We start from the raw sequence: 27,955 nt of genomic DNA on the forward strand, positions 1-27,955 counted from the left end.
AGAGAGAGAGAGAGAGAGAGAGAGAGAGAGACACACACACACACACACACACACACACACAGAGCACTTTTGCTGTATTTGTGTGTGAAGTGTTTGTTTGGCTTTGGGCCGTTGTCAACTGAATCAACTATGAACAGATTCCTCTGCTCTTCTTTAATCTTTAGTCTCAAATATCCTGAAGATGTATTGTGTTTCCTTTATCATGACAAAGCACCATATGAGACTCACAGACAGACAGACAGACAGACAGACAGACAGACACACAGAGGTCATGTGATTCACAAACATTGTGTGTTGTTATGAGTGGAATTCACTTTGACTGTGAGTCAGTTCACATTAAGATCTGATCTGGACCTCAGATTCAAAACAGATTCTCAGCCTGGACATGACTCACACCTCTGTGTGTCCGTGCGTGTGTGTGTGTGTCTCTGTGTGTGTGTGTGTCTGTGTGTGCGTGTTGTGTGTGTCCGTACGTGTGTGTGTGTGTGTGTGTGTGTCCGTGCGTGTGTGTGTGTGTCTCTGTGTGTGTGTGTGTCTGTGTGTGCGTGTTGTGTGTCTGTGTGTGCGTGTTGTGTGTGCATGCGTGTTTGTGTGTTTGTGTGTGTGATCCAGACGGATGGGGGAGTTGAGACTCCAGTGGGTGGAGGAAGGGCACTCATCCAGATTTCCGATGGACAAACAAACATCATGAGAATGATTTGTTTAGATATTCATGAGATCAGACACATCTGATGTCTCCAGATGATAAGTGATGTGTTCAGTTCAGATCAGATCTAACACAGGAGTAATATTAGAGTTTCTCTCTCTTACATCATCATCATCATCATCATCATCATCATCATCATTATCTCTAACTGCTGCGTCTCAATATAATCATCACATTTCTCTTTCCTGCTGGTAATACAGATGACTCTATCATAAGCTGGTCTAGCTGGTCTCCAGCCTTATAAAGCTGATGAGTTTATCTGGTTAAACTAGTCAGCCAGCTAGTCTCTTAACACTAGTAAACCACTTTAAATGAAATGCACGACAGTCTCTGTTACAGATCCTCTCTTTGGTATCACGCTGCGATCTCACTGAAAGCAACATAATGTTACCGGCCGTGTTTTGGAGTAAAATCATGTTTGGGTTTAGTGTGAGGTTCTGCATACCTGACCGGGGCGGTTCAGATGTTTTATTGGACCTTTAAGATCACACACACACACCCATCAGAGATGTTTTATGTCATGGTTTAGATCAGTGTAAGTGTATTATGAAGAGATTATAAACGCTGCTATTGTTTGAAAGAAGACAAAGACGCTCTTGAAACACACAAATCTCTTCTCTAATAATCTCAGCTTCATGTAAAAACAGGATTTACAGTAATTATATAAACAACACTCTTATTGTTAATGCTGCGTAATTGCTACTCTGAAACACACAAACATTAAAACCTGATCTAAAGTTGACAGAGTCGGAGACAAACATCTCACAATAATAAACAACACACTGAAGTTTCACAACTCACAAGATTTAAACAGAGGAGCAGACACAGACTAATACAAACCTTATTAAGACATGAATGTAAATAAGACTTTAAACAGAGAAACACAGAGCCCCCCCACCCCCCTTAGTTTTTAGTTTAGTTTTATTAATGTTTTACTTTTAGATTTTAGTTTCATTTTTATTAACTTTTATTAGCTTTTGCCATTTTATTATTTACTACATTTTGTTGTCTCACACTAATATTGCTCATGATGAGTTTAATTTAGGCCACACTGTAAACACGGACAAGTTGTAAACTAAGTAATGTAATGTAAAGTAATGTAAACTAAAACAAGCATACATTTCACTTCAAAATTCAACTTAATTCAGCAAGTTCACTAAACTTCATTTTAAGTTGATTTAACTTAAAATCATTTTCAATTTAGTTAACCGCGTTACTTTTAGCGTTATAAATGGCATTATAATACAAAATGCTCAAAATAAACACAAACTGCATTTTTGACATGAATTGTTAATACTGTGAAGAGAAATACAATAAAAGTGCTGAAGATGTAAGTAAACACTGATCACCTGAACGATGACTTCACAAAATTATAATTTACAACAAAACAACATCAATAATATAAGAGATTAAACCTCTGAGACATTTTATTAACAAATATTTAAGCAGTTTTTATCATCTCTTATTCTGTGAAAAGCTAAATATTTCTTACAACATGTACTGATCATTTTAAGTTCATTTCACCTGAATGTTTTAGTTTAATGAGTTTTATACACTTAAAAGTTAAATTAAAATTAAGTAATATTTTTTTATATAAGCAAAACACAAAATATTAAGTGATTTTACTTCATTGTTTAAGTAAAGACAATATCTGAGTTAACACTAGATTCCAGTGGTATTTAATAGTTTTAGTTTAAGTTAGTTTTAGTTAACAGCAGGCAAACAAACAGCAGTGAGAACTCAATGTTCCACATTTGTGTGCTGCGTTTTCCTGTAGCAAAACTGTTTCCTGTTTGGACAACAGAGCTGATGCCATTGACTTCCTGTCTCACTGCCAGCTAACACACACACACACACACACACACACACACACACACACACATTCTGGTTTCCATGTTTTGTGGGGACATTCCATAGACGTAATGCATTTTATACTGTACAAACTGTAAATTTTATTCCCCTTACCTACCCCATTCCCTAACCGCAACTATCACAGAAAACCTTTTTCAAGAAACATCATTTTGTTTGATTTATAAGGTTTTTTACAAGGTCACAAAAACACTGGTATTCCTATCTTTGTGGGGACAATTTATTATTAATTATTATACATAAGATATTCGTTTAATGCACAAGCACTATTTATGAATGTTTAGGTTGCACATAATGATGAATAAGTTGCTTTGTATTAAGCGTCTGCCAAATGCATGAATGTAAATGTATTTAAGTGAACTGAAATTTTCCATAAAATAAGAAAATAACTTTGCATATGTAGTTAAGTTAAATCTCATTGGTTCTTGTGAGTGAGATTTGATTAACCACTATATTTGATTTTAATGACAGCGCTTTCATATCTGGATGAACTATTCATGAAATATAAATAAAGCTGACGTCAATCATATTTATAAGTTACAGTTAATGCACACAAACACATCAGGTTCATCATTTATTTATCAAAATACTAAAAAGCTTCATAAATATATATTTATACACATATAGATTTATACATTAGTTGTAAATAATTCCTTCATATAAGATTGCTGTGTACTGGTCGTACAGGTTTCAGTGTTAAAAAGCAGAAGGGTTGTGACGGACAGACGGTGGTGACTCAGATTGACAGGAGGAAGCTGCTGATATTACAGTGTTGAAACAAACCTCTATTAATATCAACTGTGATGATGTCTGTTTCCTTCAACAGGAGTTTCCTGACTATCTTTATCTTGTGTACATCACCCGATATAGACGCCAGGGTCAAATTTATTTCTGAACAAGCCTGGAAATATCTAAAAAAAGAGCGACTGATCAAACAGGCCAGTCTGTGGGTGCGTTAAACCTGATGATAACTTCATATAATTCATGCTAAATAATGAAGGAATAATATTGACTACACAAACTGACTGATGGCGCTCTGTGTCCCTGGATAGGAAACTCTGAACAACAGGAAAGCCGTCCTGAGAAAACAAGCCACACGCTTTCAGTGCAGATGGTCCATCAAAAAAAAAAAAAAACTTAATGCACAATCCCTTACACAATCGCACGCGTGTAGTGAAAGTCAAATCTTTCCACTGCTATATAAAGTCAAACTCTAGTGTTTGTGTCACATTGACGTGTGGAGAATAAAGATCACGGCAACGTTCACATTTATAAAAACTGTCTTTGACGTGGAGAACGTCAGGGTCTGAGCAGACGTACACACTTTTGCTTGTCCGGTTGCTGCAGGTTTTTGGAAATATAAGCCATTCTTGCTGCTCGTAAAGGATCTGAACATCTTTTATATGTCCATGACATTAATTAGGCATCATTTAAATACTGCACACAAGTTCAAGATCATTTGTGGTTTATAGATTTCACATCTGAAAGAAAGGGGTATGTGCGTTTTCTGTGCGTACATTCGTTCTATGAATCACACATACGCATTTTTGATAAATTTAGGATGGTTTCTACACAGTGTTTTATAAATGAGGCCCCAGATCTGTTCATGTAGAAAAGTAGTGTTATATCTTCTGAAAGTCCTGCAACATTAACATGGTCGTTCTTAATCAACATATTTCTCTGCTACATTTTTCTTTCTGGTCATCGTGATCGTCTCCATGGCTTAATTTTTCATTTTAGAGAACGCCAATGTTGTTGATCAGCCTGACATCTTAAGGTTGTGCATTTAACATTGAATGGATTGCAGAGAGCACCCACGCATTTCATACTGAAACCTCATGGTCATGCATGCACCACCACCACAGTCAGGTGAGGACGTTTTGGTTTCTTTTCCCTCTTTTCTTCAGCTTTACCTCAAGCTTTGATTCCTCTGTTGAATCTGTGACGTCTGGAGTGACAAAGTTTGAAGACCACAGTCAACACCACCATCAGTCCTAGCGCTAGCACAACGATCACCCAGATCAATAACACTTTAGTGTCCAAAGACTCGCAGTGCTCCGCCCGCACGGCACTCACGTCGATCTCCACGTTTTCCGAGTCCTTGCCGTACCAGCAGGTGGCGACGGCGATGTCGGGCACGGACAGTTGGTCCTGCTGCAGTAAAGTGAGGAGGTGTGCGTTTCTGCAGCAGCTCAGGGGGTTCGAACCCACATACAGAGTTTTGAGAGCTTTCTGCAGAGAAGAAACCGTGTCAGGCGCCAGCGTAACCAAACTGTTATTCTGCAAGTTCAGGGACTCGACAGAAGAATCTCCCCTCCACAGAGACAGAGACGTGAGCCGGTTCACTGACAGATCCAAAGATTTCAGATTGTAGAACGAGGTGAAATCCACATCTAGCGTTTGGAGCTGATTTCCTCTCAGAGAAAGATGGGCGAGAGACGTCTCCAGACCCGAGAAAGCCTGAGCGCCGATATTCACACCAGGGTTCAGAGACAAATCCAAAATGAGAAGCGGGCTGCCCTGAAACGCAGCTTGCGGGACCGACGCGAGACTGTTCTCCGAGAGGTACAAATAGCGTAAAGTCGGGAGCGAAGAGAACGAGACGCAGCCGTCGGCCGGACTCCACCGAGGTGGGCAGATGCTGAGCCGGTTTTGCTGAAGGTGGAGGCTGTGGATTCTGGGCAGCCTGGAAAAAAACCCGGGGTCTAACGCGCTGAAAAAATTCCCCTGCAGGTGCAGAACCTCCAGCGCAGCCAGCGCGTTCTCCTCCAACTTCAGATCTTGCAAACTGTTGAAGCTGATGTCCAGGGTCTTGAGGGACCTCAAAGGGCTTTCTCCATCCAAGATGAAGCTCTCCAAACAGTTGTTGCTGATGTTCAGGGTCTCCAGAGCTTGCATACTGCTGAAGAAGGAAGAAGGAAGCGATTTGAGCTGATTGTAACTCAAGTCTAAATAGAGCAACCTGGAAAGATCCTGATGCTTTGTACTGACGCAGTGGGAATTGTTCTCCAGCTCTTCTAAGGGACCGGAGCAGTTCACGCTTCTCAAGAGATTTCTGGACAGGTCCAGGTACATGAGTTTGTTCCTCTGTGGCAGGACGGGGAAATAGAGGAGTTTATTTTCCCTCAGATCCAGATACATCAGCTCGAACTCCAGGTCTGAATGGATGGTCTGGAAGTTGGTCATGCTGTTTTTGCTCAGGTTTAACGTTTTAAGCTGGAAGAGGTTAAAATCCACGATACAAGAAATCGAGTTAATGGATAAATCAAGTTCAGAGAGATGGGTCAATGACTCAAAGGCACCATCCTCGATGTCTATGATAACATTATTATGCAAGTCGATGTTTTCTAACGCCTGAGATCCATTAAACATGTCGCTGCTTATTTTCGTGATGCTGTTCCCATCTAATGACAGATTGGTGAGCGCGGGCGCGTCTTGAAGGAAGTAGTCACTCATATCGCCGAAGAGGCCGTTTCCAGAGAGATCCAGACTTTGTACGGACGTCAGCCGGCCGACGTGCGTCTTCAGAGCCCCGTAAAGATCCAAGGAGTTTCTGGACAGATCGAGAACCTGCAAGCGGCTCATGGCTTGGAAGAAGCCCGGCTGGATGAACTGAATCCGGTTAGAGTGCAGATTGAGACGGTGGACGTCGGAGTAGGCCAGAAGAGCGTCATGGGTGAGGTTTTGCAGAAGGTTACGTGACAGGTCGAGCGTGTGGATGGTGGAGGGAAGTTGAGCTGGGATGTTTTGAAGGTTCAGATTACTGCAGTCTGCGTTTTTCTGGAGCTGCAAAACAACAAGCGAGAACGAGATGAGGAACGTTGCACAGATGCTTTTAATCAAAGTGACTCACGTTGAAGTATAACCTACACATTATATAGCACAGGAACTAAACCTGGTGACCATTAATCATCATTAAGTTAATACAGATGATGTCTCAATAGCAAAAACCATCATGACGTACGTTGTATATTACTCATGACATCATACCACTTCTGTTTCCTGGAATAACTCTGTTTCATCTCTATGTTATCTATTTACACGTCACACATGCCTCACACAAACTATTTATATTCTTTAGATATTCCACACAGGGTCTGTAATTTCCCCTCGTGTCTTGGACTGCCCCTCCTTTTCCTTTCTCAACAAGTCCGTTCAGTGAGGACGGACACATAACGGAGCACTATCCTCTACGGACTATAACTGTGTGTCTCACAAGACTGCTAACACCATTTCCATCCACAACATGTAAAGACTAATTCACATTGATCCAACAACAACAACTAACTCCAACAAATTCCAACATTTCTTGATCCAACAACTGCCAACGTGGGTTTCATACTGACCTAACAAATGCATTTGTTGGCGTTTGTTGTATCAGTGTGAATTGGCCTCATCATCAAGATGTTTCTCCTTAACTCAGTCCTGGAGCTTTGAGAACACAGATGTCATCAGTAATCCAGAATCTTTCTGCTTTTGTTTTATTTCCCAGAGGAATCTCATATAAGCGTCATCATTGTTTCAAATGTTTCTCACGAAATTGTCAACTAGACATAAAAGAATGAATGTGAACGGCAGAACTCAGATTTCGAGGGTCTTGGAAGGAAGAAGTTGATGGAAATGATTGAGATTATATTGGCGTGCAGATTTATATCTGATGTGCAGATTTGCTAAATATAAAGACAAGTTGAAGACAGAATTCAGATCTTTTCTCAAACTCTAGAGGTGGTTTCCCGGAGAGGGCTTATCTAATATTTGCATGTTTGAGCTGCTTTACTTTAAAAACATCTTGCACTGACGTATCTTAACATATATCAATGTTATTGTTTAGTCTCAAGATGCACACAAGTAATGTTTTTTGTAAGGTATGTTTGTAAAAATGACTTAAATGTCCTAATATAACTAAGATTAGTCTTGGGTTCATCTAAATCTTGTCCTGGAAACCGCCCCTAGATGATTTACGCTTACTGATCACTGTGGTCTCAGGAGAAACATCTGAGAAGAAGCCATAATAACAACGTGCTCCATTTAATCACATTACTCAGCTCAGAGAAACTACTGAAATATTAAAGAGATCTCATCTGGGATTCATGTTGGTTTCATGGACACACAGAATTATTTAGATAACTAGAATAAATAGAGAAGATGCTTTAACTCACCACATGACACGGTGAAAGTTCTGCTGGACGTCTGAACGGTGCCACCTGCTTCACGATGAGCATCAGGATCCAGAGACGGACATCCATAGTGCTGATTGAGAGATTGAGACATCAACCATCAAACATGACCTTGAGAAGTTAAAGAGCATCATCAGACGTCACAGATGTAAAGAGACGTCAGTGTTCTTCAAGTTAAATGTGTCCTCCTAGTTCCTTTGCACTGATACTTGACATGAGAAACACCCACAGAGTATGTCAAAGCAGAAATATTAAAGGTTAATCATCATTTCCACATTTCTACACATCTGTTTAACAAAGATATCAAAGCACGATGAGGTCACGACTAAATTTAAACTCTGCACTTAAAAAATGAGTGAACCAGCAGACGTCACATCAATGACAGAGCAGATCTGAGCTCACATTCACCCACAATATAGAGAAAAAAGGACGAACTTCAGGATGACAGAGAGACATTGATGAGTGCAGGTGAGATCTTACCTCACTAGAGTCTCCTCGTGAACTCCATACAAGACTCATTCATACTGAACACACTACAGCTCTCTCTCTGCTACACATCCTGTGAGAATATCCTGCATTACACGCTTGTTTTTTCCTTCTTAACTCAAACCTTGTGTGGGATTGGACAGCTCTGACCCCACTCACACTCTCTCTCTCTCTCTCTCTCTCTCTCTCTCTCTCTCTCTCTCTCTCTCTCTCTCTCTCTCTCTCTCTCTCTCTCTTACTCACCCCCTCTCTGTCTCCCTCAAACTCTTTCTAGTATTTACCTCAGTTCACAGTGTTTCTTGAGTGTATTGATGGTATATTGGCGGTTACTATGGTAAACTACGGTAAGAGTGCAGCATTGATGACATGTAAACACCGCTATAGTTCGGTTATCGACGATATTTAATTGCGATATTGTTGCGTGTAAAGTTTTACTCACTGTGTGATGTGCTGCAGCTGCGCGTCTCATCTTTATCTGCCTCTCGCTCACGCGTGTGCTCCTGAAATCACCGCAGCATCCCAAATGATTCCGGGATTTTCCCAGCCGTCATTTAGGATTTGACGAGGAAGTTTTTCTTTTCTTCTCGCCGCTCTTCCATCATATCTGAGTGGCGTTCACGCGCAGCGCGACAAATTTAACATCGAAGTATACACGCGACGCAACTAAATCGCGCCGTTTTTCCAGTCGCTATCGTTAAACGCGTGAATTTAAAACTTGTCACAAAAAAATCTATTTATATCGTCATTTACACGACACGTGTGTTATACAAAACAGCTAGTTAATTATTTTTTTCGTGTTTCTAATAATAGACGTGTTTGTTTGTTTAATTATTTTGTTTGATTCGCTCAAGTGAACGAGCGTGGCGCCGTGGCCGTTTCTCAATACGAAGGCTGCAGCCTCCGGAGGTCGCATATGAAGGCTCCATACGTCATCAAGCATGGTTTATTTAAGCATTACATTCGCAAGTCATAAGCATATTACAACAATTTCGATTAACTAAGAATACTAGTCAACGTTATTATTTATTCATTTTCTAAAATAAGACAGTCTTGATGACGTATGCGACCTCTGTTGGCTGCAGGCTTCGGAATGAGAAACGGCCAAAGGGCGCCGCAGCGGTGTTTGTCTCCATCTAGCGCTTTAATTTGAGCGGTACGCGCGTGACACTGTAAGTACATGTTAGTATCACGCGTATCGCAACATATTATTGTATTTAAATTTTAAAGCCGTTTTAATAAATCATTATTGACTTGAATGTCTTTAGTCAAACGTGTACATTATATTTTATGTGGTACCAGTTAGCTTAAGCTGCTTTTAGCTGGTGTAACGGTGTAGCAGGCTAATTTTAATGAGGGTTTTGGGGCATGTTTAGTTGGTCAGGCTGAAAGCTTGGCTTGGCTAGGCTGGGTTAAACTGGTCCTCCCAGGCTAAATTTGTCAAGCTGATGGGTCAGCTGCTCTCCCAGCCTGACCAGTTAAAAGCGTGGCCTAAAACCAGACCTGGGTGTCTTTGTACAATTTTTTATTAAATAAATTATTATTGTAAGAGATTAATTAAGGTTACTTTGTAAATGAAAAGTCCAATCAGATTAAGCAGCTTATCTGAAAAATGAGCACTGCAACAAAATAAAAGATCAACTGTACATGTTGCGTGTTTAACACAGAACTGACAGCAAAATATTTCACCAGCATCAGACAGAAGGTGATATGTGTAGGTGAGATTGATCTGCATGAAGGTTTCGTTGCATTTTTTCCAGACATCAGCCTGCTTTCCTCTGTTTTTAGCATATAGGCTAAACATTCATTAGTTACCATTTGCCCTTAAGAAATGAAGCATGATTAAACTATAATAGACTAAACATTGGTTTTATTGCTAGTAAGTAACCATAAATGTACTATGTTCTTCTCACCATAGTAACAATGGTATGTTTTTAAAACTAGGGTAATACAAATGGTCAAGTGTAGTTTGCTGGCACCATAGGATGAAGTACTGTAAATCTCCATTGGATCAGAAGGCAATTAGTTACTGGCTAATCATTCATTACCACCATTAGATCAAAGGTCAAGTTTATAAACTGGTTTAGTAAAAAGCACAGCACACTAAATTATTTTTCGCTTTTAAAACTTTAATAGAAAATGAAAAAAATGAGTATATTTTTATTGAACTGTTTTGTTGATTTTAATGCATTTAAGTTGAGATGATTTTTTACATGATTTGTGTTTTTTGTTTGTAATATTTCATGTTAAATTGTATGATCTTGTTTGAGGGGTGCCAATAGGGGCGTCATAATTGCTAGAAACGGCCCTGTATCTACTGCCAGACTCAAAAGTGTTAGACTCCTCTTAGCCTGTTTTAAGATCAGATCACTAATGAACATCCTCACATTTGAACCTTTTTCTCGGTTTAAAAGTGGGACTTTAAGGGACAGTTCATCCAAAAATAATTTGTTGTATACATTTTTTTAACACAAAAGAAGATATTTTGATAAAGAAAAACAAATACAATGGAAGTCAATGGTTACAATCAGCTGTGTGCTTACCATCATTTATCAAAATATCTTCTTTTGTGTTCTTCAGGAAAAAGCTAATTTAAACAGATTTACAGCAACTATCACTTAAAGTCTATTCTCAGACTAAAATGAATGTTAAAGCTGTCTTGAAAGTGAAAATAACTTGCCCTAATATATCAAAATACGTCAGTGTCATAGTTTTGTCTTAAGCTGCACACCATATCCACTCCATGATGCACTCCATGATGATTTATATAAAATATTCATTTCAATTCAAACAGTCTTACAATTTAGCCGATAGATTCATTATATGCTGTAGTGTATATATTTATTTCATCTTTATCAGTATGTGTGTTTCTAAACTCTTAACCCTTAAAGCCTTTGTGCTACTAATGCAATGCTTGACCAGTTAATGTTCACAGATCAGCTAAATCTTTATTACATCAAAGTAATATGGAATCAGAAAATATGATAGTGTTTGTACCTACTATAGGTTTTATTGAAACATGAATATAACTTCATAAATACAGATGAGGTATAAAGAGACAACATTTCACAGTATAAAAGGTGATTTCACATTCACAGGATTCACAGTCATTATAAATAAATGCTCGTCTGAGTTTTAAGGATTGTTGGCTGTCAAGTGCATTAGTGAACAGGAGTAATGATTTCACTTTACTAAATCACATACCTGTATAATAAACCCTCCTATTAAAGTTTCCAGCGTAAAGCCTTTTTATGACTCTATATGACTTTAATAAAGTTCAAACTTTATCTTTGCAGGAGTTTCTGGAGGTCTTCTAGAGATGCTGCGTTATGGTCACACAGCCGTGGTAACTGAGACATCGTGGCAGTGGATTCTCTTCTGTTAGTTTGCCAGTCGTCGGGTCAAACGACCAAATATGATTAACACCAGTTGAGAACTCATCCCGACCTCCCACAATATAAACCTTGCCATCCAACACGGTGAGCCTGCAACCCTCCTGAAACACACAAACATGAATACATTTACTGGTTTACATTAATATTACACTCCAAATATACAAACATTAAACTTTTGACTCATCAATAGAAACTAGCAGTTATACCACAGGCCTATTGAATGCTTTATTCTGATTGGTCTAGACGGTATGCATTATTTATTCGATAAACGCACACCTGACTGGTCAAATGTGTAAGGAATAATTGATTGAATTATCCAAAAATAATGCACAAATGACAATTAAAAGGACCGGATTCAATTATTCCTCTTATACTACGGTTTCCACAGACTTTACTCTGGTGGTTATTTTAAGACAATAACCACCATGGTCAGGTCTGTGTTTTACCGAATAATAATCAACACCTGTGCAACATTTCTCAACCAATCAGAATAAAGCATTCAACAGGCCCGTGGTATAACTTAAAATAACCACCAATGCCATTCTACATAATTGACTCAATAATATAATAATAATAATTTGATAATAATGCACACACGTCGGGCCACATTACCACCTTGGGTGTGCATTATTTTCAAATAATTCAACGTCCTGTCACGAGTTAGGCCTAGTCCTTGCGTAACTATCAGATTAGTTCAGGTTATTTTACGCACCAGTTTAATGGGCAGCTCTGCGACTGAACTCCAGACGTCTGTGCTCGGAGCGTAACAGAAGATTTCTTTCAGCAAACCTCCCGTCACATAAATGCAGCCGTTGAGCGAGACGGCACTGAGCGAGCGATGAGAGAACGGACAGGACGTGACGTACACCCACCTGTCAGTCACAGGATCGTAACACTGCACCTGTAACACAATCATCAGAATCTTAACACACACTTTCATAATAATAATAACAAAAGTTGACTTTGATTAGGTGTTTGGTCACCTTGTCAGTGTTTGTTTTGTCACCGACTGCTCCTCCGATGCTGTAGAGTTTTCCAGCGCAGCCGACCGCAGCAGCCGAGCTCACGGGTAGCAGCAGATCACAGACTGTCCTCCACGTGTTATCGTGAGGATTATAACACTCCACACTAGACAAACGCTCACGACCGTTATAACCTCCAACAACATACAACTACAGCAACACAAACACATACAAACTTATGTTTAAACACAAAACACAGAAATCATGATGAACATTAAACCCTGATAGATAGAGGACTAACCTTTCCACAAAGAGAAACCATCTCATGTTTCCATCTGCCCTTGGACAAAGCCCGGACACGAACCCACTGATTGATGCCAGACATAAACCTCCAAACATCTGAGCTGTTCAGCTGCCCGCCTGGAAACACAATCACCCATCATTTGATCTTTAGTCTTCAAAGTAATAAAGTCAAACAACAATAATCTGATGTCTCCTTCCCTAAGCAATAGGAGATTTGATAGAGTTCTCTAGAAATCAGACGTCACGTGACACGATTGCAGATCTGATAGAGTAACAGAGAAGCCACACGAAAGTTTGCTGTAAACAGCAGGAACGCTTCAGAAGAATTACAATCACGTTCAGCAGAATTACAGTCGTAAGTTTACTGACCTGAGAGGTAAATGTCATTCTGTAGTTCACACGCTGAAAACTCAGATTTTGGATATCCAGGAACAGCAGCAGAGGAGATCCACTGTCCTGTGAGCGGATTTAACTTTTCCATTAAAGAAAGTCTGGAAAAACCGCTCTTATTACAACCACCAATGACCACGATCATCTCTGCCCAACCAGAGCTCCTGACCACACAAACACAACAACATCTTCATCAACTCAAATACATAAAGTGTGTCATAATGCATGTACACTGCAAAAAATGAATCTCTTACTTAGTCTTTTTAGGCTTGTTTTTATAAATGTTATGTTAAATTAAAACATTTTGTTTGTTTCCAGACTGGTCAAGCTGGTTTTAGCTGGTGGGTCAAATGGTGTTCCAGCTCTGAAACCAGCCTAAACCAGGCAATAAGTTTAAGCTGTTTTATTTAGCATCACACTCCAAAAAATGACTTTCTTACTTAGTCTTTTTGTATTAAAAATATCTAAACATTCTGAACTCAGCCCGTAACCAGCTAAGTGTCCGTCTTAAACCAAGATGATTTTAGGGTTTATTTCAGCAGGTTGTACTTTAAATGTTTTCTTTTCATTGAGCTGAACCCTCCGTGACCCGCCCTGTTATAAAGAGTTGTGAGATGTTGGACTCACCTTCTGGGTTTGGTGCGTGGCGTGCTCACTTCACGCCCGTAAACGTGGTACTTCTTGGCCTCGAGCAGCAGCGGCCTGCAGTCGCGACAGTCCAGAACCAGCTCGTCCGTTTCTAGCGTGCCGGTGAAGAACGCCGGGTCCAGCAGGGGAAGACGCATCTGCTCCAGCAGCTCTTTGAGATCCTGCTTCCTTTCCGCCGGCCGGTGATGGACCCACCTGAGCGCGGTCTCCACCCGAACCTCCTCCGTCACCTGCAGCTCCTCACAGGTCAGCAGCTCCAGGACTCTGGCTTTGCACGAGCTGAGGAACTCCTCGTGCTTGAAAACCTGCTCTGAGTTGTTGTATAGCAGGTTCAGACAGCGCTCCTGCAGAGGCCGGAGCGAGTATGAGTCGGCCAAGTCCATGAGGCTGAGGCAGTTGGCCGGATTGACGGATTTCTCCAGGAACTGCACGCAGGCCACGGACAGTGCCGGCACATCCAGCCAATCTGCCGCCTGGTAGACGCTCTGCACGTTCTCCTCGTCTAGACTCAGTTTGCCCTCATACATGAAGTTGAGCAAATGCTCCATGGTTCTCCTTGAGATTCCCTGAAGTTTCACCTTAGCCTGTACGCTTTCCCGAAAGTGACCGCTGAACATGGCACGGAAGTAACAGCTGCTGGCGCACAGGGTGGCGCGGTGGCAGGGAAACTCGCAACCGTCCACCTGCAGCACGACGTCCGTGAACGTGCCGCTCCTTCTGTACTTGTTCAGCATCTGCAGGATTTGCTCTGCGTGACTGGAACCGGAGCACAAACAGACATTTGACCTGCTGCCAATCACCTCATTGCTGGTGCCAAACCCCATTCTGCATGGATTCTGCTAAAGCCTACACAGATCAACAGAGAGATTTACCCAATAATAAACTGGTGACCGTTAACCGTGCTCAACACTGATAATACAATAACACTTAGTTATATGACGGCAGATTCGTTGACATGGAATATTTGTAGGATAAATTACATAAATTACATTTAATCCACATGCATTGCCATCTTCTAAATATGTACAAAACAAAAATAATCGTGTTATTAAAACACAAAACATTGTTTTCATGTATGAAATAATTATTAGCTGAACTCACCTTTAGTTCGTGTGTAATGTGAATGGTATACGCGATCTGCTTTGTATTTATACAGGTATGATGAGAGCAAGGCGGTCACATGCTCGTGCAAATCACTGAGATACCACAGAAAATCATTTCCTCTTCCCTTTAATTCTCCGAGGTCATTGTTCCTTGGAAAGACTGCCATGTGTTTATCAGTACTAGAAGTGAAAGACTGCATTACATGATTTGCACTCATGTTGTACACAGTCTGCGTCTTCTGATGATTTAAATTATTACTATTAATAAATGTACACGTTTGATCTTATTGTTTATAAACAGCATGAAGGTGATTTACAGCCATTATCTGTTCAGGAGCACACAAAGTATTCACAAAAACAATCTTTGAAAATGTTAAAATAGGTCATAAAACTTGCATTAACTGTTCATTAACATTTAACTAAAAGCTAATAGAGAACTAGATAAGAATAATAAATACTTTAATCAAAGCGAAAGAGGTTAATACTTGAAGATTAGACATAAGTACCTAGCAAGAAATAGCCGTCATTTCACCCATAAAGACCCCATATAATGCGGCTATAAGTAACCCATTCTACCCAAAATAATAGATTACATCATTACATGATGTTTTTGACAAATAACTGGCAAGATATTCACTGACTTTCTTGCTTAGTATTTTTGTCTTGTTTTTAGTACAAATATCAAAAAATCTAGTTTTTAGACAAGAAATATACAAAGTGACTTTGTGTTTACAACAAGCAAAAGAATCTGGTCAAGCTTGTTTTGGGTCAGATGGTATTCCAGCTCTGAAACCAGCCTGCTTTACTAGCTAAAACCAGGGAATAGGTTTTATCTGTTTTATTAAGCATGGCACAAAAATATACAATTTAAGTGAATTTGTGCATAAAAAATCTGACAACAAAGCAAAGTCAACAGTGATTTGACTAGACGTCTAGGTTTGGACAGCAATTAGACGTTTTTTTAATGAAACATTGTTTGCTGGGTAAAAACTTAAATATAAATTAAACACGTGGAAATAAATAGTTATTTAAATGTAACAAATAAACAGCAGGATTATATATATTGTTTTAGATGAAGTATTCAATTATAAAATAAAATTAGAAATAGAATTGAAGAGTTTCGTTGCAAAACGAGATAACCACCGTTTTTTTAATTGTTTTTGGTTGTTCATTCCAATTCATTTCAATGCAACTGCAGTTGGTTTGTTTTGATTTAAACCTTCATAACTTAAAAAATACAGCTAAGTAGCACCATAAAACAAAATAATAACATGATAACATAATAATAAACATGTTTTGACAAAAATGTTAAAAAATGGATTTATCTCGTTTTGCAACGAAACTCTTCAATTCTCGCCTATAAAACGAAATGGAAAAATATAAACACACGTTTTGTAAGCATCCAGACGCTAGAAAAAGTGCTAATAACGGTGAAAATCTGAAAGAGGAGCAGAGACTGTTTATGTATTAGTTAGTCTTCAGATCATTCACTGATATCTGTAATGAAATACAAACAAAGAGTTTCTCCAGAAAAGACGACACTGAAATCTTTCCACAGAAGATCCTTCTAAAAAAACCCTTCTGTAATGTAATAGATGTATTTACAGCAGGAGATCATAGACTAACACAAAGCTGCTGTAATAATCACAACTCTTTGTTTCATGATGTTATTTTATTGTCATGTCATAAATGCAACTCAGCATTCTGACTAACAGCTCATTTCATGCGGACAAATCCACAGACAGATGGACAGACAGACAGACATTACTGAACATTACTATACCATTATTCAGTTCAATGTCACATGGCACTATGTGTCCTGTATGCTTTTGGTTGTCTGTCTTGTTTGCACTTATTGCAGTACGTAGTTCTGTGTTGTTGTGTAGCTCTGTATTGTGTATGTGACTCTCTGTAGCTCTATAGTTCTGGAGAAATGTAGTTTCGTTTCACTGTGTATATTGCATCACCTATAGATAGATCAAATGACAATAAAGCTCCTTGAACATTGAACTTTTATGAACCATAAAGTCGAAATAGGTTTACTATAAACAATTTAGAACTCAAAATTCATAAAAGTTGTTCATCTGTGAAGATTCAGAATATTATAAACTTTTGTTGAACACAGATCTCATTTTTTTTGTGCAATAATCCAAAAGTCTATATTTAAAAAAAAAATTAATGGACTTTAGTGGAGGAACAAAAATACGTTACGCTCTGTGTTTCAATCTGAAGGCTGCAGCCTCCGGAGGTCGCATTTGTAGGCTGCGTACGTCATCAAGACTGTCTTATTAACAATGATAAACTTGACTATTATTCTTAGTTAATAATAAATAAATTATTGTTAATGACTTGTAAATGTAAACAAAATAAACAAAGCAGCTGATGATGTCATAGCGACAAGAAGAAGCTACTGGACTGCTGAGTCACTTTAGACCAAAACCTCTCACCTGTTAGGTTTAAAGCGGAGGTGATTATTCCTCATCTCTTGTCTGTGACAAAAAACACTTCTCATAATAATATATTTCAAGATTTTTAAACAAATCATTACATGTTAAATAGTTCACCCAAAAATAAAATATTCTGTCATCATTTTTTGACTCAAACCTGACTAGATTTCTTTAGATTTTTTTTGAGGAATGTTTGTAACCAGACATTCATGAGCCCCGTTCACTTACATGGCATTCTTTTATCCTACTATGTCCTTTATAACTTTATAAAAAGTTAATGCTAAAGAAGATCATGATCTCTGTGTGAACTGATTCTTTTGTAGAAATCTGTTGAGTATAAAACAATATCATGAGTGTAAGGGAATTAAAATAAACTGGTAAGGAAGTCAGGGTTGCCTTGAGACAGTACATCCAAAAAATGTTACAAACCTGACTACATTTCTTTGTTCTGAACAACATGAAGGAAGATATTTTGAGAAATGTTGGAACGAAACCATTTGTGAGCCCCATTCACTTACATAGTAGGATAAAAGAATGCCATGTAAAGGAACAAACATTCCCCAAAATATCTTCATACATTTTCATCAGAAAAACTGCTATTGTCAATGTCAACATTCAGTTTGGATTAAGACAATAATTACATAGTCTAAACCTACACCAATCTTGACAAACCATATACCGTTGGAAAGCTCTAAGAATGTAGTTTTAATATATCAACACCATTTTGAAAAAAACAATTATGTAGTAAGAGTAATTTTCTAAAATGTCACAGGCCAACAGGTGGGCCCAAGGTGTTAAAACATATTTATTTGTAAAATCCCATTAACCTGAAATAAACTTGACAAACTATATATTGTTGGAAAGCTCTAGGAATGTAGTTGTCATATTTCAAAACATTTTTGCATTAAAAACAATGCAGAGGCAGTAATTTATTAACTTGTGACAAGATAATGCAACTAACCATTGATACCTAGTGACCTTGGTTGGTAAAACCACTAAAAAAGTGTGACAGAAACTTCATTTTTGGTTATTTTCACTTGAAATTTGGTTCAGAACTAGTTGAGACTTGTGTCTTTATTGTTGTGGTGTTTTGAGAGTAAAACATTTTAATTTTTATATACATTTGATTAGAGAGTATATACTTTATTGCATTATTTTTAATATTTCAAATAAATTTAAACAGATATTACTATTTTGTCATTTAATATTCACAACTTCAAACACTTCAGTGTAAAACTATAAATTCCCGTCTTTAAAAAGAGACCAAGGTTTTGATTTAGACCAAAGAATCCCAGAGTTATAGTCATTTGAACATGCAGATCACCTTTTCATCCCCACTCAAGGGGGGGGGGGCAGTTATAGGGTTAAAGTTTTTTTTTTAAACAAAGCAGCTAACAGGACTGCCGAGTCGCTTTAGACCAAAAGTATTTATTTACAGGGTGTTCATTATATATATATATTTAGATACATCATATTCAGAATATTATTACATGGCCATCAGATAACACTGAAACTGTAAAGATCTTTTAAACATATATTTAAAAAAGGGGAAAAAAACTAAAATTTAATCATTTCGTTTTGTTGATTCAGACTCCAAAGAACACTCAAAAAAAGCTAAATTTCCAGGAAGAGTCCAATGTGTGAATGGTGCCCATCAGTGTAAATGAATAATGATCAAATAAAGGAAAGCATTAGAAAAGTGATGTGATGATAATAGTCCTTTAATATTTCTTCCACTCGACATCTTCAGGTGGGTTCATCTCTACTTTACGTTTACCAACATCTGTCCAGTTAGTGCTGAGTACTGTGCCCCCTGACTCCATAAAGGACTTGTTCATAGCCCGCCGAACTTCATCCGAACCATCCGAGTAGATCTGCTGAAAGAGTTTGTTAAGTGCAGCATCTCCCTCCAGCTTCTCATTCTTCTCCTCCTCGCTGATCTCGCCCACTACTTTATCCCAGTTGCGCGTGTAGTGGGAGGATGATGGATACTGGTTGGGTGTGAAGTGCTTGACATTGGGAAGCGTCCCTTCTCCCTCCAGTTTCTCCCACCGGATAGCCTCGGTTTTCTTCATCTTGATCTCGATCTTGGTTGAAAGGATCCTGAAGGTGCTCTGTTCTGGCACGATCGGATGCAGAAGATGGAGGTTTAGGCAGTAATCATCTTCTGACAGAAGCTTCACCACAGCGGTCAGCTGCTTCTCACTGAAGCTCACGAACACGTCCTCTTTCTTGGCATTTTTCATCATGATGGTCACTACAACCTGTGACTCTGTCTGGTACCAGTCATGCCGTGTTTTTAAGGATCCAGGTGCCGAATTTGGCTGCAGCTGCTGGGCCTTCTCATCATCATCGAGTGTTCTGTTGCGCTCGTGCAGTTCTATATTCGCATTAGCTCGCTGACAGAGTAAATCAGCGCGATCAGCTTCCTCTCCCGGAGTCTTATTTGACTCCTCGAGGGCTTTATTTGGGTCCTCGTCAGGAACACTCGTGATAGTCGCCATCGCTTCTCAATATTCACACTCTAAAGATGTAGAAAGTTCTGGAAAGCGAGACGCTAACGATAGCTGATAGCTACCTAAACATATCCGCTCGCTAAGTCTGACGTCACACGGTACCGCTTCCGGGTGCAAGCGCTATGGAAATACTTAAACAACTAAAAATACTAACTTAATATTCAATGACACTGTGATTAAGAACTAGAGAAAACAATCACGATCTTAACCTCTATCTCCATACTGAAGTCCAAGATGACCAGACAGCGGTTCGTCTTTTATGAATCGGTCATAAAGTTAGTTTAAATGCGTGAAATTAGAAAACAATGCTCAAAACAACTGCAGTGTTTCTGGCAGAAATATAAGAAGTTAACTTGCATACAGATATTGATAATCAGCCAGGTTTGTGTACTCAAAAAGATTTCTGGTTATGCTATTGTGTTAATCAATCAATTAATATAGATTAGTTTAATGTTTGAGTTGAGGGAAACATAAACAAACATTTACTGAACGTCTATTTATAATTTTGAGCTGAAAGCCACTATGTTCATAATCATTTCAAAGAAATATTTCTACACTATCAGTGCACAGAAGAATTCATCTCGTTAGCACTGATTCATATCAATAAATGATGACAAATGTCTTCAAGGTATAAATCAAGAATGGAAAAAGTCTTTAGCAGGTCCAGGCACGTGATTTTAAACTCAAATCTAATTGGACGACGCGTTTCCGTTCTTGTGGAGATTACGTAATATGAAAGCCTTCATAGGAATCTATTGCTTTTACTTTTCTTTTCAGTTAAGACACATAATTTGTTACTATGAAGGCACAACTAATATCTCAATGAATTCCATAAAAAAAATTGAAATGTACTTTTCCACATTTCCTAATTGAAGTTGAAGCATTTCTCAAATCCCTTAGATTGATTAAAAACAAAAAAGTGACAGAAATTTTTAATATTATGATTTTTTTGTAATACCACTTATGCATAATATTTCCTCTGCATAACTTTGTCTTTTTATTGTACTTATTTATAATTTCTCTTCCCTTTTTTTATTTGTGAAACTGTTTATGTGATTTCATTCCTGTAGAGGTTCTATTTGTTCATTCTGTTTAATGCATGAATAAAAAAAATATATATATAGCTTTTATTTCATCGTGTTCAGTGTGAGAAGGACTTTAGGTTTTACATGTTCATTTATGCATATATTATAAATACAGCCAGCCAGGTGCCTTTTCAGTGTTATATCTCATGTTATATCTGGCATATCTCAGCTAAATGTTTGCGTGTGTTTCAAGACAAACAACATTTTTTCTTCAGAATCAAGCGCTTTCTTATCTTGAATTCTTCAATGATAAAGCAACAGTGAAAAATCTTGCATTTCTGTCACACCACATGTTTTCACAGTAATCTCTAACAAGAAAAACAACAATAAATGTCACACAAACCAACATTAAAGAGACAGAGTAATAAAACAGGTTCGTTCAATGTGATATATTTATATATATTTATATAATGAATGTATGTATAAAATTCGACAGATACAGTTGTATTCATATACAAAAGGGCAATAAAGAAAAACAATGCAAGGTGTGCATGAGGAGTTAGTTTATGAATGCTGAAGGCACAATGTTCCAGTTAACACATAACAAATCTAACAGTGCAATATTGCAACCGTACAGTACAAGAGACAAAAGTGGCATTAAAGGAATGTTGCATTAATGTTTGCTGGTCTCTCTTTCTTAACAATAAAAAAATAATCATCTTTGCAAAACATAAACACAAGCATCAAGAGTCCAGCATCATACATTTGAAGAAACAATCGCTCCGTTTGGTTCATCTTCAAACTAGCTGAACGTTTACAACAAAGAAAAATAACCTCACTTTTTAAGTTATAACGCAAATAAGACAATGAACAGGAATGTAGGAATAAAAAAATGGAGTGTTTAAACGAGAAACAACATATTGTTTCCCCATTGGCCCTGAAGAAGAATTGAGTTACTAAACTAATACTGAATATTTCTAAATGAACTATACAGTAACTTTAGTGTCATAATAACTAGCTGATTAGTCTAACTCATGGGTCTCCAACCCTGTTCCTGCAGATTTCAATTCCAACCCCAATCAAACGTTTGAACCTGCTAATCCAGATGTTCAGGGCTACCTAAAATCAAGCAGGTGTGTTGGAAAGAGGGCTGAAACTAAAACAGATGTCCTCAAGGAACAACGCTGGAGCCGTTGAGACGTGCACGCTAACTTTACTAAAATCATCCTGATGCTAACAGCGACTCAAGTCATCTTTAATAATGGAGTGCTTCGTTTCCCTAATGTAACTGTATGATGGGATTATTCATGTCAAGTCATATCACATCTGATAACAATCAATGCATTTCCTAATATTCAAGAAAACAACGCCTATTTTACATGACAGCTTTGCTTTGATAACCAAGAATCATTATAATGTAACAAATTTAATACAAACTAAAAATCTTTTTAGTGTTTTTCACTGTAACTTCACCCATTCAGTCAAATAGTTAACGGAGATAATCTTGTCATGCTTTCTTCATAGGGGACTCAAACCTGAGGCTATAATGAAACTGTCTGGAGAAGGAAAAGAGCGGAGATGAAGATGAATGCTTGAAGATCGGTAACTGCTTATATACGCTCATAATGATGATTGACAGGACTGAATGTTTAGGCTCCTCCATAACCTACATTTAAAACTTTACACAGAAGAGCAGTATTACAGTAAAAAAATAATAATACAGGAGAGAATCTCAAAAACTAAAAAATGTCAAAATGTTTGTAATTAAATTACAGTCATGACAATTTGGGGTGAAATGTTGCTCAACTGTCATAACAATACTGCAACAATGCATTAGGCTATGAAATGTTTTTTTTTTGTACCGTATAGTTTCATTTTCATTCTGCCTCTTTATCGCTGTCAGCATCTGAATGACATCATCAGTGTTAATACGTGATGATAATACACTAGCATTTACAATACACATACAAACATCCAACAACGGCACAAGAAGCAAGAGTTTGATCAGTAAGAAAAACTACAACACGAGAAATCATCAGTCCAGTACTAACCCACCCGGCCGAGTCCCTAACAGTCTGTCTGTTAGTAAACTGCTTTCATAGATTCTTTTGTAACGTGAATGGATATAAAGACGCACATGCCATAACTCTGCAGCCGCTTTAGTTCTTCCGGATGTCTGCGTAGACCACCGGCTCCATCTTGTGGAAGGAGTTCTTACTGCCGGAGTGATCGAGCTGAGCGTAAATCACCGGGCCCTAAATCAGAGAGATCATATGAAAAGAGAGTTAGGACAGTATGTTAGAGCTGTGATTAAATATCAAACTGTTGTTTAGTGTCTGATCACAGAAGAACATCAGACATCTTTAGCAGAAACCCACAGATGTGTTCCACTATAACAGCTTCAGAAAATCAGATCAGAAATAATCCCCATCCTGATCCAAAACACTCAGACTTCATTCTGATGAACACACACAAATGAAACTTCATCTTCATGTGGAACCAAGAAACACACGAGGAGCAATGGGAGGGGAAACCATCTACACAATCACACATTCATTTACTTGCTCACTGACACTCACTCACTCACTCACTCGAAGACACTTGATCTCTTACACACACACACACACACACACACACACACACACACACACACACACACACACACACACACGCTCAGTCATGCGCACACACTTAGTGTGTCGTACCTGTAAGGGAGCAGAGGGACTTGAGCAAGATGAGTTGTCTGTGCTTGACTCCGCCTTCTTCCCTACACGTGTGATCTGTGAGCTCACGCTCTCTACTGAGGTGCAGCTATACACACACGAATTCAGCCGGGATGATGCGCGCACAATGAACAGCACACGCACACACGCATACGGAGACAAACACAAATGAGATGAGAGATGACAAAAGCAACATGATACAAACGCCGTCTTGTGATCAATGAAAATGGGGCTGCACTGCCCAAACACACGCACGCAGAAACGCACACATCACATACACACAAATCAGGTTAAACACACACACCCACGAGACACACACATGACACAGACAGTAGTTTTGATGACAGCAGTAATGAGACGAGGGACAGGAAGTGAGCGGAGCATACAACTCTGTTAATGAGACGCATAACAAACACACAACTGCCACACAAACACACAAGGCACTTTTCTAGTCGTTTTATAGTTCAGTATGAGAATAAATCACACCGTGTTGAAGCCATTAGATGTACTGCACTACTGTAACACACATCTAACTAGGGTTGCAAAATTCTGGGAATTTTCCATGGGAATTAATGGGAATTTGAAAAATTGCAGAGCTGCCTACAACAGGACATTTAAAATAATCTTGCAGCATCATTTTTTTAAAACAACAAGATTTAATGCAATTTCACATGCCACCCCCCCTGCATGTACTTGCATTCATCCATAACATGCACAGATCATTTATTGAATCCAGTAAATCAGATATCTAAATGTAAGCTAGCACTATTTCATTGAACATTTATAATAATAATAATCTTTATTTTCCTTTCCATTGCTCAAATTTATGAGGCAAGCTGTCACATATTATGCTTTTTTTTACATTCTGTTAGGCAGTTTTTTGTTATCATACTATCATTACTGTACCACCCTAACGTTTGGACACATTACTATTTTTTATGTTTTTGAAGGAAGTCTCTTATGCTCATCAAGAATGAATTTATTTGATGAAAATTCCTTTATAAATTATTCATATTAGAAGTATCAAGTATCAGAATCTGTTTTACATTGCATGCATGCCTGCTTATGATTAAACTAAATGTTTATTTATGTTTGTATATGATATAGTTTATATACATTTCCCTAAATTCCCATTGAGATTCCAACTTGGAATATTTCCAAAATTCCCCAGATCAAGTTCCCATGGAAAGTTTCTGGAAATGTAAGCCCCTTTGCAACCCTACATTTAACAGAATCTCACAAAAACACATCCAGGTCACATCTCGTATGAAATCTACTCTTTAGACAATTTCATTATTTTCATAATAATCAAGTACAGAGAAATTATTTTAATTATTATTAATATGTGATTTGAATGAGAATGAGGCTTTTAATGCCTCATATGAGTGAAATATATGAGCTGGTCATTTCTTTGTGAGACTCACTTAACCCTTTTGTGTCTATTAATTTGTGTTATAACTGAAACAGTTGTTTGTTATGAAGCGGTTTAGTTATTTTCTCCTGCTTTGGTTTAGACGTCATGCTTACATGCACAAAAGAGTTAAACACACAACAACTTTCAGTTAATCTGAACAAACCGATTCGCTTTCATTACTGTAATGCGTCACACACGTACCCCTCATAGTCTCGACTGGGTTCCTGTCGCCTGACGATCAGATACATGACCACAGAGATGATGATGATGCCGATCACGGCCCCGATCACTCCACCCACGATCACAGCTGTACTGGTCTGAGGAAGAGACTCTATGGGAGAAAAACACACACCGGTCGGTCACACCCACGTCAACAGAGACGACGACCACACGCTCTCACGATAGATCACCTTTCATGACCACTCGGACTTTAGTGGCGGACGGCTGGCCGGTGATGTCCGGAGGATTCTTCACGTCGCAGCTGAATGTTCCGTTGTCCTTGAACTGCATCTGGATCACACGGATGGAAGCGTCCTTCTTGTTCATGTCTCCGACCCACTCCACACGGGACTTAAACTGTGGATTAGACCCGGGAAACACTTTCCCACCGGTGTGATAGAAGAACTGCGGAAGAACAAAAGCGTTCATTCAATCCATTATATTTCAACAAGCGCCAAAGCACGCATTAAAGTCACAATGAAACAAATGTAGCGATTGTCTTATTTTCCCATTGTGACGTATATGCGAGTGAAACTAGGGATGCACCCAATGTTCGGCAACCAAAATTATTCTGCTATATTCAGCTGAATCACAAGTGAAAAGGCAGCATAAATTTGACTGAACAATGAGGTCTTTGATGACGTGATCGCAAAGCAACCAGTGAAGAGTGAGAGACGCAAAGTGTCAGAGAAAGACGTGAGGGCGTGCAGCACTGCAGGTGTCATTTGTCGTTTGGAATCAGGACATCCTGAACATCATGCAGCGTATGAGAAAGACACGGCAGTGGCGGTGATCCTCAGTATTTGTCTGCTGAATGCACGGAGAACGAGAGACTTTAGCTCATCATGGTGTTCAGGATGTCTTGATTTTAAATGATAAATGACACTTGCAGTGCTGTATGTTTTATATCATGTCATAGAACGACAAAGAGCGTCAGCAGTATGTAATAAAAACTTCCTAAAACCAGTAAAGTCCTACAATGATAAACATGCTTATATTTACCAAGACATAAAATGTTTATTAACAAAAGCTTTTTGTTAAACCGCTTAGTTGATCGCTTTTTCATCTCATTTTATTCGGTTTCGGCCAAGAATTTGCCTTTCAAAGCATCCCTAAGTGAAACGGCTTCTGAAATTAGAAAAAAAAAGGTAGGACGGGACTTGAATTTGTCCATCGAGAATTGATTGGATCATTGGAAGCTGGGTCATGTTGCTATTTGCAAATCGCTGCAATCTTTCACCGGGCCCTGCCCTCGCGACATTTCTTAAGTCGTCCATTATACAAAAAAATAATGAAGCTTTCAGATCATTTGTAAAAATACACAAAATTTCACTGTGACTTTAAACTCTCATCTGAATCACACAGAGAACATCTGAGGCTCTTACAGAAGTGGGATTTCCCGTGTCGCCCTCGGGTAGAAATGACCAGCTGACTGATGCTGTACTGCTGACCACCTCTTTAGATTTAAAACTACACGCCAACGTCGCTGTGGTCCCATTCTCAACAAACATTTCGGCTGGAGTATAAACATCTATGGCAACACACACCGGAAACAGACCTGAAACACAGTTCATAAATGTGAATGATCAATGAAACCGATCCAGGATTAAGAACAAACCTGCACATAGAGATTATAATAAAACATTACATGCATTCACAAAAAATTACTATTGATCATACCTAGTGATACCTGCAGACATTTATATAGTGTAATGATTACTATAATCATGTGCCAGAGTATTTATTTATTTATTTACATGGAACACTTTAAACTATACTGGGAAATAAATACCAGTACATGGTACAAATACAGAAAACAAGGTATTAACACAATAGTTTCTGACATCAGATATAGGAATTATATTAAGGGAGACAGGAATGATGGTGATAAAATAAACCAACGTAAGTGTAAGCCATTTGTATGTTAAATTTAATAATTAAGAAAAAAGATAATAATTCATGTCATAATTCGAGTACATCTGACGTGTGCTAACGTGCTAACAGAACAATACATGCTAAATCTCTTCAGAAGTCAAACACATTTAAGAACATACGCGTGTTTATTCATATGATTTACTCCAGGAAAGTCATTAATATAGGTCAAGTCATCAGATTTAAGCGCAGAACATGTGTTATAGATATAAAAACCCCCAGAGATTTATAACGTTAGCTAAACTTACAGCGGTTTGGTTAGCATGAAGCTAAGCTAACACTTACAGATAAGATTAAAATAAAACTTGAAACAAAATCAACTGAAACTTACTAGCAATAATAAACAGGAGCGAAACACACAATAAAACACGAAAGTGTGCCATGATCCGAAGCCTTATTTCCATTCTGTAGATTTCATGAATTTCGGCCCGAGTGTCGAAGCTTTTTAGTATTTGTTTACAGCGTCTGACTGAACGAGTGACGCGCTGATCTCAGATCGGATTCTACACATACATCGAGATCGGTGTGCTGCCGTACTGATCAAACTCCGCTGAACTGAGATCTGAGTCTATCCAAACACGGAGATCGAATCCATAGACATACCTAGACACCACATTGGACGGAGACGCGTACGTCAAGCTGG

General features: G+C 38.5%; 4 protein-coding genes and 1 long non-coding RNA gene across 8 annotated transcripts; 1 reads left to right on the plus strand and 4 right to left on the minus strand.

Annotated features, from left to right (window-relative positions):
* Positions 1-3,136: 3,136 nt before the first annotated feature.
* lrrc32 (leucine rich repeat containing 32) lies at positions 3,137-8,955 on the minus strand. 4 transcript variants are annotated; one of them, XM_055207327.2, is made up of 3 exons: positions 8,678-8,955; positions 7,735-7,825; positions 3,137-6,361 (listed from the first exon to the last, which is right to left on the minus strand). In XM_055207327.2, the coding sequence occupies exons 2-3, from the start codon at positions 7,819-7,821 to the stop codon at positions 4,490-4,492; spliced, it is 1,959 nt and encodes a 652-aa protein (XP_055063302.2). In that variant the 5' UTR covers positions 7,822-7,825; positions 8,678-8,955; the 3' UTR covers positions 3,137-4,489. The 4 variants fall into 4 exon arrangements, with proteins under 4 accessions (XP_055063302.2, XP_055063298.2, XP_055063299.2 ...); XM_055207323.2 differs by lacking the exon at positions 8,678-8,955 and adding an exon at positions 8,233-8,373; XM_055207324.2 differs by lacking the exon at positions 8,678-8,955 and adding an exon at positions 8,233-8,360 and having other exon boundaries at positions 7,735-7,960.
* Positions 8,453-22,742, plus strand: LOC129446370 (uncharacterized). Its single transcript, XR_008645172.2, has 3 exons — positions 8,453-8,582; positions 11,532-11,714; positions 22,549-22,742. It is a non-coding gene; the product is annotated as an uncharacterized lncRNA (long non-coding RNA).
* On the minus strand, positions 11,549-15,162 carry klhl35 (kelch-like family member 35). Its single transcript, XM_055207329.2, has 7 exons — positions 15,035-15,162; positions 13,913-14,779; positions 13,265-13,449; positions 12,894-13,012; positions 12,614-12,802; positions 12,343-12,531; positions 11,549-11,731 (listed from the first exon to the last, which is right to left on the minus strand). Exons 2-7 carry the CDS (start codon positions 14,755-14,757, stop codon positions 11,549-11,551), a joined length of 1,710 nt encoding a protein of 569 aa, XP_055063304.2. The 5' UTR covers positions 14,758-14,779; positions 15,035-15,162.
* On the minus strand, positions 18,892-20,114 carry sugt1 (SGT1 homolog, MIS12 kinetochore complex assembly cochaperone). The gene has a single exon (XM_055207335.2). It carries the CDS (start codon positions 19,985-19,987, stop codon positions 19,205-19,207), a length of 783 nt encoding a protein of 260 aa, XP_055063310.2. The 5' UTR covers positions 19,988-20,114; the 3' UTR covers positions 18,892-19,204.
* mpzl1l (myelin protein zero-like 1 like) lies at positions 21,459-27,891 on the minus strand. The gene is made up of 6 exons (XM_055207333.2): positions 27,644-27,891; positions 26,766-26,938; positions 25,572-25,785; positions 25,363-25,492; positions 23,730-23,835; positions 21,459-23,279 (listed from the first exon to the last, which is right to left on the minus strand). The coding sequence occupies exons 1-6, from the start codon at positions 27,714-27,716 to the stop codon at positions 23,184-23,186; spliced, it is 792 nt and encodes a 263-aa protein (XP_055063308.1). The 5' UTR covers positions 27,717-27,891; the 3' UTR covers positions 21,459-23,183.
* Positions 27,892-27,955: the final 64 nt, after the last annotated feature.

Source organism: Misgurnus anguillicaudatus, chromosome 12, assembly GCF_027580225.2.
Source record: "Misgurnus anguillicaudatus chromosome 12, ASM2758022v2, whole genome shotgun sequence".
In the NCBI taxonomy this organism is placed as follows: domain Eukaryota; kingdom Metazoa; phylum Chordata; class Actinopteri; order Cypriniformes; family Cobitidae; genus Misgurnus; species Misgurnus anguillicaudatus.